The sequence below is a fragment of the Amblyomma americanum genome, chromosome 2 (assembly GCF_052857255.1).
Source record: "Amblyomma americanum isolate KBUSLIRL-KWMA chromosome 2, ASM5285725v1, whole genome shotgun sequence".
NCBI lineage: Eukaryota > Metazoa > Arthropoda > Arachnida > Ixodida > Ixodidae > Amblyomma > Amblyomma americanum.
The window spans coordinates 51,613,311-51,627,484 of record NC_135498.1 but is presented as its reverse complement, the minus strand read 5'-3'; the positions used below and the strand labels follow the sequence as shown (position 1 = coordinate 51,627,484).

General features: G+C 49.0%; 1 protein-coding gene across 9 annotated transcripts in view; it reads left to right on the top strand.

The window, feature by feature from the left end:
- The window catches only part of Liprin-gamma (liprin protein kazrin), a 166,140-nt gene that overhangs the window by 132,123 nt on the left and 19,843 nt on the right, over positions 1 to 14,174 (top strand). For 7 of the 9 annotated variants that reach the window (XR_013312576.1, XR_013312577.1, XR_013312574.1 and 4 more), the window contains exons 3-8: positions 2,722 to 2,977; positions 3,991 to 4,335; positions 10,044 to 10,204; positions 11,214 to 11,360; positions 12,337 to 12,508; positions 13,838 to 14,107. Coding sequence is in view for 4 of the 9 variants with exons in the window: in XM_077654314.1 (XP_077510440.1) it covers positions 2,722 to 2,977; positions 3,991 to 4,335; positions 10,044 to 10,204; positions 11,214 to 11,360; positions 12,337 to 12,508; positions 13,838 to 14,107 (1,351 nt within the window). In the remaining 5 variants the exon portion in view is untranslated. The remainder of the gene's footprint in view (positions 1 to 2,721; positions 2,978 to 3,990; positions 4,336 to 10,043; positions 10,205 to 11,213; positions 11,361 to 12,336; positions 12,509 to 13,837; positions 14,108 to 14,174) is intronic. The other 2 variants (XR_013312578.1, XM_077654311.1) reach the window with 1 other exon arrangement.

Here is a 14,174-nt window from a genome sequence, read left to right as displayed (position 1 = left end):
AAGCGCTTATGAGTTGGAAATGTACCGGGATCGGGAAAGACGGCATCGCACGGTCCTCACTTGACGCTCTGCGCTGCGGAGAAGCTCGAAGGCCATCGCGATTTATATCGATGATTACGTCACCATTTCAAGTGCTAGCCCGAAAGGACTTCACATGCTTTATCTGCAGGCTTCACCCATTTGGCCTTTTTAAGTTCGTCGAATTCTAAACCTCCGCAGTTGACTTTAACGATTTACCAAATAGCTGCCCTCTTCGTTTTTTTTTTGTTCGTTTTTTTTTGGTGGGGGGGGGGGGGGGGGGCAAGGTTGAACACTTACAGGTGCGGTAAAGTAAACTGAGCACACTGTTGCCTTTTAACATCTTTCACGTGTTGCCTAATTGAAATCGTCGGCTACGTTATGCGCATGCTGGTAGGGGATGTCTGGCAATGGATAGTGGATGATAGAAAGGCTAGTAGTGATGAATGATGGTAGCGGGTGATCGCCTTGGTTGCCTATGTGCCACAAAACATAACGCAACGCAACACAACGCTTTCTTATGATCAAGCAGTGCCCCTTCCTTTCCGATAGGGAAGGCGTGGTTGCACCTAGACTGGAATAGCGTGCTCCGTTTACTTATATCCGCACTTGTACGCGCAGAGGGCGAAACGCTTACCTAGAACACGGCATTCGTAGCGATAACGTTTAGTTAAAAATGATCTGGATATGAGCATGCGCTTTTAGACTTATAGGATTTCATCGTGATTTTTTTTGTCTTCCTGGTCGCAGCAGCTTTGGGAGCTGCGGAACACACAGTTCGGTCGTTCTAGACACGTGTCTTGTCTTCTGAACGTGGCTTTGTCCGTGCAAAAAAAAAAAAAGGAAGAGAGAAAGAATACATTGACAATGCATTTTGAGGACTCTTCCCTGGCTCACATCATTTGAGCTGTGAATGTGCCAAGTGCCGAAGTAGTTGCAGTCAGTTGTTGTTAACAGTAATTACCTCTTGTTTAGTAAAGCGCCTCCTTTTCTTTTTTCTTGTAAGTGCCGCCTGGGGCACGTTGTGATTTGATTTGGAAATGAGTCGCGCTTTTGTATTTTTGTTTTATGTATATATTCAGTACAGAAAAATTCATTGCGTGTCCAGTGGACATTTAAATTCACCTTCCTTCTGAATTCGAGTTCCCGGGTTCGAACCCGACCGCGGCGGCTGCGTTTTTATGGAGGAAAAACGCTAAGGCGCCCGTGTGCTGTGCGATGTCAGTGCACGTTAAAGATCCCCAGGTGGTCGAAATTATTCCGGAGCCCTCCACTACGGCACCTCTTTCTTCCTTCACTCCCTCCTTTATCCCTTCCCTTACGGCGCTGTTCAGGTGTCCAACAATATATGAGACAGATACTGCGCAATTTCCTTTCCCCAAAAAACCAATTATTATTATAATTATTCTGAATTCATTTTTTTTCTTTCTGTCATGAGTGCTGTCCTCGGACAAAATAATAGAGTGCACCATTTACATAACGCCTTAATTATTCTTTCCTTCTCTCGCCTTTCTCTCCCCTTTCTCTGTCTCTTTTTTGTGCTGCAATTCTCTTATATCATGTGTGCGTGTATATTCGTGTTCGTGCAAAAATGAATCGCTGTGTGCTCTGGCGCGGGCCCGACAGCTCACGCTAGACTGACTCTTGTGCGGTTGTGCAACGTCACGGCATCCATCATGTCCTGTTATGCGGCTTGCCGCCACGTGACAGTGTATATAAATGTGCGCCAGTTCACTATGTGCGAACGAGCTGACGTTTGTCTCCATTAAAGTCACTTATGCCGCGTGTGTCGCGCTAAGCTCCAAGGCACTTCACACAGTTAACTGTGGCATTAGTGATGGGATGGTCGGCATTTTGTTGTGCTTAATTATTCTTTGCTACACCCCGGGCTTTAGAGTGAGGGCAATATTTGAAGTGTAGCTATATCCTATACGTTGTGCATCTTACGGCCTGCCTTTTAATAGAACAAAGTGACAGTGCGCCACATACCGTACAGCAGCCCGAGTCACTCGTGTTTATTTAAGCACGACTGAACATTTTTAGCGTCACGTCATTACTCAAATTATCGTTAAATTCCTTTAGCTTTAACATTTCTACACCCCTCTCCTTCCGTCTTTCTCTCCCCAATTCCATTCCCCACGCAGAGTAGCGTGCGAGCGATTTTTAAACGCCGGCTAAATTCTCTGCTTTTCATTAAATGATTTCTTTCTCTCTATCCCGTAGTTGGACGCGGTCTGTTGCTAATCAGCACAGTTTATTGGTGTCCCCGTAAGTCGTAAAAGCAAAGCTCGCGCTTAAAGAGGTTCGGGGACGCGGTGGCTCAGTGGTTAGGGCGCTCGACTACTGATCCGGAGTTCCCGGGTTCGAACCCGACCGCGGCGGCTGCGTTTTTATGGAGGAAAAACGCTAAGGCGCCCGTGTGCTGTGCGATGTCAGTGCACGTTAAAGATCCCCAGGTGGTCGAAATTATCCCGGAGCCCTCCACTACGGCACCTCTTTCTTCCTTTTTTTCTTTCACTCCCTCCTTTCCCCTTCCCTTAAGGCGCGGTTCAGGTGTCCAAAGATATATGAGACAGATACTGCGCCATTTCCTTTCCCCAAAAAACCAATTATTATTATTATTAATTATATCCTTCCACTCTTGCCCACTTCCTCGAGTGCTCACGTATTTCATTGTATTATTACTCTCTGCTCCCTCTGCAGGCTCACCAGGAAGTGTCGCAGCTGCGTGCCGAGCTCCAGGACACCAACAGCCGCATCTCGAGCATGGCCGCGGCCGTGCAGATACCGTCGGCCAACACCGCTTTCCTGTGCTCGAACGCGGGATACGCTTCGCCTTCTTCCCTCTCCTCCTCCGGCGACCCTCCTCCGCCGCCGGCCCCCATGTCTTCGTCGTGCCCGCCCAACATCCCGCAGCAGATCATGCCCTGTCTTCTGAAAGCCTGCCCTCGATGCCAAGGTGCGAAACGGCCACTCTAAACATTAATGCGCCTGTATGGGAGCAAAAAGGAGTAGGTTGTCCTCTAGAGCACCTTCTTTTATAAAAGAGGAGAACTTACTTCCTTTTTACTCCTTTCAGTTTTAAGTGCAACCGTCGAACCTCGTAATAACGAAGTTGAAGGGGTCGACGATTACTTCGTTATAGCCCGTGTTGACCAAGCTTCCAAGAGGAATCGTCATTCCTTCTTTATATCCAATATTTCGTTATGAACCGTTTCATTATAAAGAGGAGGGGCGGTAACCTCGTTATAACGAAGTTGAAGGGGCCCGACGATTACTTCGTTATACCCCGTGCTGACCAAGCTTCCAAGATGAATCGACATTCCTTCGTTATATCTAATATTTCGTTGTAAGCCGTTTCATTATAAAGAGGTGGGACGGTAACCTCGTTATAACGAAGTTGAAGGGGCCCGGCGATTACTTTACTATAGCGGTAGCTTCGTTATAGCCCGTGTTGACCAAGCTTCAAAGGGGAATCGTCATTCCTTCGTTATATCCGTTATTTTGTTATAGACCGTTTCGTTATAACGAGGTTCGACTGTATATCCATACGGCCGACTAGTTCGTTGACCGATAGACCAATGAGTCGCTTAATCGTTACTACCGGTGCCGCATTAGGCAGGAGACTTGCACGAAAACCTTCCCTGGGCAGCTGGAAGGTCGCAAGAACGTATTGAAATTGCGAAAAAAAAAAAAACACAGCTCGCCTCCCAATATAGCGGAACTACTGTGTGCTGCGCAGGCTCAGTATCCGGGTGAGGTGAGGATGCGCACATTACCATTGCGCATGCGCGCTTGGACAACCGGCCAGTCTGGTTAATTACGTCTCTAGTAGTAGGTCTTCGGTATGCTAAAACTCTTAAGTATCTCACCGAGTGGCGTGATGACACATCCAGTATATATTTTGCCCTCGATGTTTATGGGAAAGCGCTGGTATAGTGACGAACCATCGCTCTGGGCGGTCGATCGCAGAGGGCCTCCTGGAAGACGGCTACCGGGAGTCCAAGGCCGCCGTGAGCGTGCAGACGGACGAGGTGACCACGACGTGCACCAACTCGTTCAGGCGCGTCAACGGCGAAGGAGGTCGCGAGGATGAGGAGGACAGCAGCGGGACAGCGCACGACGACGACTCTCTCCCGCTCGAGGAGCGCCTTCAGCGACTGCGGGAAGACAAGCGGCAGCTGGCGCAGCACAACCTCAACTTGCAGAAGGAGCTGGACGAGTTGAGGGCGGTCCAGGAGAAGCAGAGGATCTGCACCCAGGAGGAACAGGAGAGGATGCAGGCCGAACTCAACAGCGCCAGGGACGCCCTGTCCGGTACGTTGCGCACAGGAATGCAGCCAGCTGCAGCTGGCTGCATTCCTGGCTGCATTCCACGCCTCATGAGGCGGCGTGGCGTCCTGCACAGCAGAGCTGCCTATTAGAGCGGCTTTGCACAGTGCTTTTCATCATTCGCCAGTGCTTTCGCGCTTGGCGTTACCATGCGGCCTTTCTACTTTGTTTCCCTCAGCCACCTATACCACTACTACAGCACTGGAATCTCATTAAACTTCCGGTTTATTCGAACGGATGCGTTGACCCTGTGAACATAACGTTTACGAAAAGAAGTCCGGTCGGGCTCCTCTTAATTCGAATTAGCAAAAATTTGGTACCCTTCCAGTGCAAATAATTGTAATCGACTGTCCCACCTCGATGCCAGCGTCATAGGAAGGCGGGGAGCGCTCTGGTGTAGGGGAATGCACGCATGCACGCACGCACACACGCACGCACGCTCAAGGCAGCATATAAAGGAGCATGTTTAAAATGCCACATATCCTGCAGGCTAAATAAAAAAAGTCAAATCAAACCTGTGGCAATGTAACAGTGCTTGTACATGCATCGTGTGGGAACCTGAACAGGAGGGAAATAGCGAGCTTGTATTTTTCACCAATTTCTATTTCTATCTTTACGTTACATGTTTGAAATCCAACCTGACTTGGTAACGCGGTGGCTCATTCAGTCTTTACTAGGGTTCTAAGATGCAGCGTGTACGCATGCTACGATATGAAAAAAAAAACATTTAAAAGAATTGACATCGCCGTTCCCTCGCGAATTTGACGATTTCGTCCTCTTTCTGACTTTTTTTTAACGAATAAGTAATATAGTTTAAATTTCTCTTGCTCACTCCTTTACTGCACAAAACTATGGAAAAGTTTCATTTATGTGAACATTTTTACTGCACTTCCTGTCGTCACGCATTACGAACACAACAGCGCGTTGCCGTGAAGACACGTTAGTCGAGCAGATTCCTCCTTTCCTGACACTTTGGTTAATATCGCTTCCATGGCACCTCTTGGGAACCGCCAGCTGTTAGCGTGGTCACTTAGATGACACTACAGAGCCCTGACTTTTTTTTCCACGCATTATTTATTCACGATGGTAATCAAGTGAAGGATACAAAGCACGTTCTCGAAGCTTTCAAGCTCATAATATTCGTTAGTTACTATGTACTGCGCTTATAGCGTGGATGCTCCGACGCTTGTCATTAACGCCAAAGCGTTAAGAGTCCCGCTCAGTTGGAAACCCGTCGTCGTCGTCGTCTGCTGAGAAACAACCTATGCGGGCCACCTAGGTCATGGGATCTTGTGACGTCATTACAAGCTGCCCACCGGATTGTGAGAAAACGGTCCACCTTGAAGGGTGGCAGTTAAATTAAGGATTGTGCGCGAGAGGTTGCTTGGGAAGGGCAACCTGGGTCTCACAAGCCCTGTACCGGTGGCTGTGTTTGAGACAGCCACCTGCCTGGGCAGGGGCACATCGCTTAACCGCTGCACCACTGCGTCGGTAGTGGTATGAGGACTCCCAGCGAGCTATGAATGTGAAGTAGAGAATGACCAATTCCGCATATATGGGCATTAATCTATTAACGATATCGTGTCATATATACTTCAAGGCGGAGCTTAAATGTCCCCCTCCAGTTTTTTTTTACTCTCTTATCAGAAATCTGGGGCAGCTACTAACTATAGCGCGGCTAAGCCTTGCGGCCTGCGCAGCCAATGGGAGAAGTGCGTTCTTTGGTATAACTAGTTTAAATTAATAAAAAGGAGCCTTGCTTGCACTACTATGCATCTCGGGTAACTAGTCGTACATATACCTGACTGGGCTTTGCCACAGGATTTACGGTTCTAGGTATCTCCCGAACACGCCAAAGGTATTCCGGCGTCTCGGTGCCTCGCCTAACGTTTGTTCCAAAACCATTTAGAATTTAAACGTTGCGCGTTCATGGAAACAGCGAAAATTTATAGCCCACTTGGGTGAGATAAAATACCGTGTTTGTTTCTACAACTCCAATCACTTTTTTTCAGCGGCTTAAAATGTAACAGGGACTTGGCATTCCATTATTCAACGCCGTGTTTCTCGAAACCGACAGGAAAAAAAAAATTGCCGAAAATTATTTTTCACGACAATGTTGCCACATTTCATTTCACATCTGCAGAGCTTATTATAAGCCAGTGCGTCCACGCACGGGCGCAGTGCACGTCAAGTCCACACATCGAGGGATCTTACCCCCTGCATCGCACAGACGAAGAGGTTCTCAGATCGAACCTGTACGCTAGCGCCGTGCATTTTTTTTTTTTACAGCAAGAAACACACCCCTTAATTTCTTGGCGTGCGCCACGTGGTGGTGAACGAACCGAACTAGAGCGCCGTCTCGAGTTCCTGATAACGCGAAGATATAATCTCTCTCTCTCCTTTGAATTATACGCTGCACATTCTTGCTCTGCGAAGAGCCGGCCTTGCTTATACGGCAACCATCAATTTCAGTTGTTCCTCTGGGCACGCTCGTCGCATCGATCAGGCTACGCTGTTTCTATTATGCATGTGGCAGCAAATTGGTGCAACGTCGGAAAGCAGACAAAGACTCACTTGAAACTTCTTGTTGTGTTACAAAAGCCTCAGCCTCGCTACACGTATACTCGCGTACTAATGCTGAATGATTGAAAGTCCCAGCTGGGCTGTACCTCCGCTGTATCCTGGCGTTTTATTACAGTAATTAAGTTTTATAAGGTAAAGCACGCGATGGAGCATGAAACTGAAAAAAAAAAAAAAGCTGACAGGGTATAGAACTTTTTCTTTGTTTTTTCACGGCCGCTGTTCTCGTTGCGAAAAGGTAATTTCTGGCAGAGTGTGGGAAGAGACAGGCAAGGTTACGCCAGGGCGCAGGCCGGAATTTTCTTTCAAGTGGTTTCAAGCACGAGCACACTTGGTACGACATGCGAGTGCGTTTTTGGTGCTCGCATTGTTTGTAATTAATGAATAATGCGCAGCAGGCCTTGGAAGCCACGCTTTAACCCACTTTTGAGCCTGGACATGGCGGCAACTTTTGCGTCCCTACCTCGGAGCTCGCTTCGATTATGAGCTCACCTGAAGAACAACGAATATCATTCACGTCTTTAAAAGCGTGCACTGAATATGAAACGGAACACATTATCTTTGTCCGACCATAAGTACGATTGGAAAGGGCGTTTTTCCGTTTGTCCAAGATTGTCTTCCTGCGAGTAGATAATGAGACATTTTTAGTTTCAGTGTCGAATTACGAACATCATTCTCTCTTTTGTGGACACTGAGTGTTTCCTTCCATGTTGGATCTACCTGCACATTGTCACGTTTAGCACGACCACAGTTACAGGTTGCAGAATAGGTTATCAGAGTTATCCAGGTGAGCTTGAAAGGAGAGGGAAATGATGAAGAGAGAGAAGTAGTGTAAGAGACGAAAGCGGTTTGTGGTTTATGGGGGTTTAACGTCCCAATGCGACTCAGGCTATGAGAGACGCCGTAGTGGAGGGCTCCGGAAATTTCGACCACCTGGGGTTCTTTAACTTGCGCTGACATCGCACAGTACACGGACCTCTAGAATTTCGCCACCATCGAAATACGACCGCCGCGGCCCATTAATAACGTAAAGCCATTAATATCGCGTCATACCCTTAAGGCCGAGCTGAAGTGTCCCCTACATTTTTTCTTATCCCTGTCTGTAATTGTATTGTATTGCATTGTATTGTAATGTATTGTTTTGTTTTGTATTGCATTGTGTTGTATTGTAGGAGACAAAAGTGGTCAAACAAGCTGGCTTTTTTTTTAGGTGCTTTTTGAGGTCAGGTTTATTACTGTGCATTCTTACTATGGGAGCAAAATGCAGCAACGTTTTTTTTTTTCTCTTTTTGAAGGAGTTAACTAACCAGCTAAACGAAACAACGCTTTCGCGGTTTTTTAAAAGGAAATTAAGGAAGCTTTTTTTTTAATCGAAGCTAACGCTTTAACTTATTGTTTTGAGCCTTGTCTGCTGATGCTTCTTTTTTTTCCCATGTTGCCAATTCAAGAAAGAGGTCCCGCTTACGGTTATATTACCTTGGGGACTCCTTCGATATAAAACACGTCAAATGTAATATCATGCTGGAATAAATTTGATTCAATTTGTAGTACCAGACACACTCCCAGAAGCAAGCTGTGCACATAAGCTTCGCACGGTTGCACCGCGTATCATGTTTTAACACGATGGAGTCAAGGGCCCTGTGTCGCAGAAAAGCCGGCGCCGTTGTCGGCGTCGTTGGCCGTGAGCGAAAAATCCGCAAAAAAATCCCCGTAGGAGCAACCTAGGAGGCAGGTGGTCTACTTAGGTAACGTTACCTTTTTTGACACCCACAACCAGCCCAGCTTAATATGAGCAAATTGCCCACCGTGGCAGGTGGCAGTCACATTAATGATTGGCCGCGAGAGGTCGCTCGGGAAGAGCAACCTGGGGCTCACAAGGCCCACCGGTGGCTGTGTTTGCCACAGCCACCTGCCGGGGCAGTGGTGCATAGCTTAACCGCTTAACCGCTGCACCACTGCGCCAGGAGTGGTATGAGTCCCCTGCCTCAAGAGATCGATGATTGCAAAGTAGAAAATGACCAATCTGCATATGTGAACGTAAACCCATTAATATAGCGTCATACCCTTAAGGCCGAGCTTAAGTGCCCCCGCCCCCCCCCCCCCCCCCCCCACACACACATTTTTCCTTATCACTGTCTGTAATTGTATTGTATTGTGATAAGTACGATAAGGGGAAATATACGACAGAACCGGTCCCAAAGCACAATAGGAATTTTTGCTGTCTTGTCGTTACTACAGATTTTCCTGTACTATTGTGAAGTTGTCTGTTGTTGCGACAGAACTGGCTCTGTCGTTACGACAGGAGACTGCTCAATACTACATAAAATCTTATTGTCACTACAAGAATTTGTATTCTGAGGTTACAAAATACTACAGGAATATCTGTTGTGACAACAGAAAACTCTCTCGCGTTTTTCGATAGTCCATTATTATTAAGCCGATCTTAGACTGTCAGACGCCAAAGTTGAGCCTCACTGGCGCACGCCGTTCTCTGTGACGCTTCAGAGAAGAAACCAAGAAGCACATCCTTGCTCTAAATTTGTTTTCGCAAGCTCTGAAGAGTAACACTTCACTCCAACTTTTTGTGTCCCAGCGTTCATTGCATTTCCTGTCTTGTGCGTCACGTCTCGCAGTTTTTTTTAAACCTCGTTACGCTCTCATTAGACTGTGAGCCCGGCAGAAGACTCTTGAAGAACTTCGCCTTTAACCACTTTCCTTTGATGCCTGCTTAAACCGTTGCTGGGCTCCAAACTTACCACGGGACTTTAAGAGAGCCGCGTTTGTGAACCGTGACGTCCTCTGCTACGCTTCGCTGCTCAATAGCTAACCTCCCGGTAGATGGCAGAGCAGCGCTTGCAGCGCTTTTTTTCCTCTCCTTTCTCTCCTGTCTACCTTCCGTGCGCCCGTCATTGAATCTTCAGCCTTCTTACCGCATGCTTGGGACGCCTTCTGAAAGAGGGCCGTGGTGCGCTACACTGAGACACCTTCCTTTTATCCACTGTTTCTTTGTCCCTAGCCTGCACACCGGTATCAGGCTATTATCCCCTCAACTATTTTCCAAGGGTGCGCGCTGTCGAGCGCTTACGGTTTCTTCGATGGCGCTCCGTTCACAGCCCTGAAGCAAGACCGCAAGCGTCTGAAGGCGGAGAAGTTCGACCTGCTGAACCAGATGAAGCAGCTCTACGGCACGCTGGAAGACAAGGAGAAGGAACTGCGCGACTTCATCCGAAACTACGAACAGCGCATGCACGACAGTGACCACAGCCTCAAACAGGTATACGTGTGCATGGATTCAGTGCCGAGTCTGTGCATGAAATGCCCTGGGAAAAGTCAAGAGTACATGTCGCCTTATTTGTATAGATTGCAATGACCATTAATCCCATAGGCATTCCATATCTCGCGACAAAATCCATTACGTAGGTTTGGACTCCCAAAATTTTGCGCGCACATTTTGGACATATGAGATCAAGGCTGCAATAGTCTTTTCTCTGCAATAGCCGGCTGTTCTATGCGGGGCCTCTTTCTCGTGTTTTATTTGGAACTATTGCAACATCTTTAATACACGTACTTCGCATTTTGTCACCTATGAAGAAATTGTGGATACCAATACACATTGGTCCCTCAACACAGGGCACGAACACATCGTCCGCAAAGTTCATGCCAAAAATTTCCTCCTCTCACTAATACTCTACAACCTAGCACGGCGAGAGAGAGCTCATTGATCCTACTGTCCGCATATTAGGGCAGGCACAGAACAAGTCCTGCACACGAGTAAAGCTTCTATTACCTCCCACTAGTTCCCATACCCTCGCCATTCCTTCTAGAGTGCTTGGCATCATTCGCAAGCAGTACAACAGTGGACGCCAGGCGTGCACTGTTATAATTGCAGTGACCTTTGTCAGTCCCTGGATGTGCTATGGGCCCGTAGCTTCCACAAACGAACACTTTTCCGAATCCCAAGAGATATATCATCTTTCTTCAATGTTATGCCCCGACGTGTAGCCACTGCGGTCTTTCAGCAGACCTCTCTCATGTGGTCTGGACTTGCCCGCGGCAATATACCCCTACGCCCATGTAAATGCCACACTTGGGAGGCTCGCCTACGCTGCTCTGCCCTGGACGACCAACGCACACTGATTAGTCCTGCTCTAGAGGCTGCCAGATTCCAAGGAGTTCTGGCCGACCCCCCGACCTCGGGCCTTCGGCCACTTTACTGTTCAATAAAGGTTAACAAACCAAAAAAACACCAGGGTCCTTGTTGACAGCTGTGTGCGGGGTTTCAGCTGGCGCAGGAGCGGGAGGAGTGTGACCGCGAGCGCTGGAACCTGCTGAAACACGCACGTGACGAGGCGGAGCGCAGCGTGGCTCTGCGCGCCCAGCTGGGCATCAAGGAGGCCCAGATCAAGCAGCTCCAGGAACAACTGCAGCAGGTATACGAGCTTTGTGGGTGCAAAGCTGGGTGATTTCGTGACTCCACGTGACTGCATTCACTGCTTCGATGGTTTCATTGTTGCAACAAGCTGAGATTTCCGGGGTGAACTCCCACCAATCGTTGATGCTTGCGTGATGAGTTACGTACGTTTTTTTTAAGTCTTCAGGCTAAGAGCTCGCTTCTGAAATATGTAGTGGCGCACTTACGGTGGGCCGGAAAGCTGAGGGACCTGCCGCTCTCGCTCATGCGGTGCTTTGGTGCTTCAGCGATGTCGCAGTTGTTGATCTGCCTCAGAGGAACGGTTTACAGAAATAATTCTACATTCGTTACCTGCTTGCGATCAGCACGTACAAGTAGCGCCCCGTTTGCCTCTACATATAGTTTACATTCACCCAACGACAATAGCGGATGCCCTGGCCAAAATTTTTAGCGAAACAACTGCAGACGCTCACGTTCCCCAACCCGGAACGATACTGCAGGCTCTACCCCGGCACATACCCGACAAATATATGCAAGGTCTGCCACACGGATATCGCCACTTTAACCCACATGCTCTGGGACTGTAACAAAAACCCGCACGGTGCTAACTCCGGAACCCTACCGCCGTGGTGGGCCGCTGCCTTGCGCAGCCCCAGCCTCGGTGACCAACTCTGGGCCGTCCAGCAGGCCCGCGAGGCGACGACGAGGCAACACCTCGACGTCCCCACGTGGGAGACCTAAGGCCCCGTCGGCGAAAGCTTGCAGGACCTTAAATAAAGTTGTTACCAACCAAACAAGAAGCACCACAAAATGCACAGCGCTTTGCAGTCGTTTCTGTCAACAAATGATCCTATAGGCTCCGTCGACCGCACAGTTGAAAATGCCTATGGGAGGTAGGTGTTATGTTTCACGTGTGATTAGCTGCATATGTGCACGGGATTCGCCACTTGATGTCTGTTAGCACCGGATGTTGAGGCCGACGCTTCCTCGTGCAGGTTCAGGAAAAGCTGACGTACCTGTCAGACGTGGAGAGCCTTCAGGGCGTCGCTGGAAGCAGCAACGGCTTCCAGCAAGGCACTCTGTCTCGACGAAGCTGCCGCAGTCCCGCTCTTGGAAGCGAGCCGCCCGTCGTCACCCTGGCGTACGACTCCAGCCCCAGCCACCACGGTATATGCCGCAGTCATGTGTGTCGGAATGGTTGCCTATGCTTTAGCTGTAGATATGGACATCCATAAGCCGCTTACCTTAGCCCTCCACTCGTTAAAGCTCGTGTGGGGGTCATTTCAATGGAAGGGTGCACCAACAGCAGGCGAAAACTGTTCCACCTAATGCTACATGCATGCCTTCATAGACGTGTACCGTTGTAACACCTTTTTGACTGCACTGATTACGTGCGAAAAGAGGAAAGACATGGAAGCCTTGGGGTCCGCCACTTGTGGCACAAGCGTTCTTTAAAACAGGAAACGTTTTGACGATGCGTCTTTATTCTGCGAACAGGAATTAGATACACTCTAAACAAAAGGAGTAAAATGAGAGTAAAACTGTCCTCTAGTGCACACCCTGTTATAAAAGGGCGTCCGCTAGAGGAAAGTTTACTCCCTTTTTACTCCCATATAGGTGTATTTGTGTTTAGAGTGTATGTATGACATGCTAGCTTCTGACAATGTGTCTAGGTGTGGGCTATGTAGTGGCTAGTTCGCTATACTATGCAATTTTGGGGAATCTGCACAAGCACCCCTCTCTCCTCCCCTTGCCCCCTTCGCTGTCCCTTTGCGTTACAACATTCGCTTGGTATGAGGTGTTCACGTCAGCCGGGCGCTCTTCTTAATTAGTCGTTCTATAACCGGAGCAGTCGGGATTGACACTCCAATTGACGATTCCCACAAGTCACGCGTTCTAGAGCTGGTGGCAGCTTCAAGCAAAACAATGAGATCTCGTGGTAAACGCGTATGCTTAGCCGCGCGAAAGTGATGACCACGTCTATAGTTCGCTTAGCCGATGAACCCTTAATTTCCACCTGCTTTCTCCCCATAGAGCTATCAATAGTCATCACTGTCACTTTAATCTTAGCAGTACACCATAGCCGTCAGAAAAGGAAAGTGGCTGGTATGTCATCTGTTCACCAGCCACTGTCCTTATCAATGATCACTGTGTAAATCCTAAGCTTCTTGACGTAAGAGTCCGTCAATCAGGCTGTGCAACTGACTGTAGAAACGTTTTGTGATACGTGCTAGAAACGTACCCCGGAAGCTTAGATGGCCCCCGCAAACATCAACATATTAGCCATCTCAGACCGCTGCAAGAACTGCAGGACAAGTCATTCCCCCAGTGGTCATGTCTGTCCGTATGATTAGCTCATTAGGGCGGAACTTTCCATGCAAGTTCTCGCCTTATATTTCCGTACGGGATGCGTGTCACTCGTCTATTTTCGAGTCTCTAAATTCCCTGTCGCATTCTCTTTTCGTTTCCTCCTCCCCTGTACCGGGTGTAACGCAGCAGCGAGCAGCGGCAGCGGGGCCATGGACAGCCCGAAGAAGTCGCCCGTGTCGGCGGCGTCATCCGCCCTGCCAGGCCTGTCTCGCTCGGCCGAGGAGATCTACCAGAGCAGCGGCTCATCGGACAACAGCGCGCCGAGGGGCGGCGGAGCCCCCGGGAAGCCCAAGAAGCGCCGCGACGGCCGCTCGCCCTGGGGCTCCATCTCCAGGGTGTTCCTCAGGGCGCGCCAGAGGAAAGCGCTCGAGCCGGCGCTCTACGGCAGCACCACGGGTGAGCGCACCTCCACACGCTCGCCCTACACCTGGCAACAGGGCCGCGCAGGCTTCATGCTCTCTAA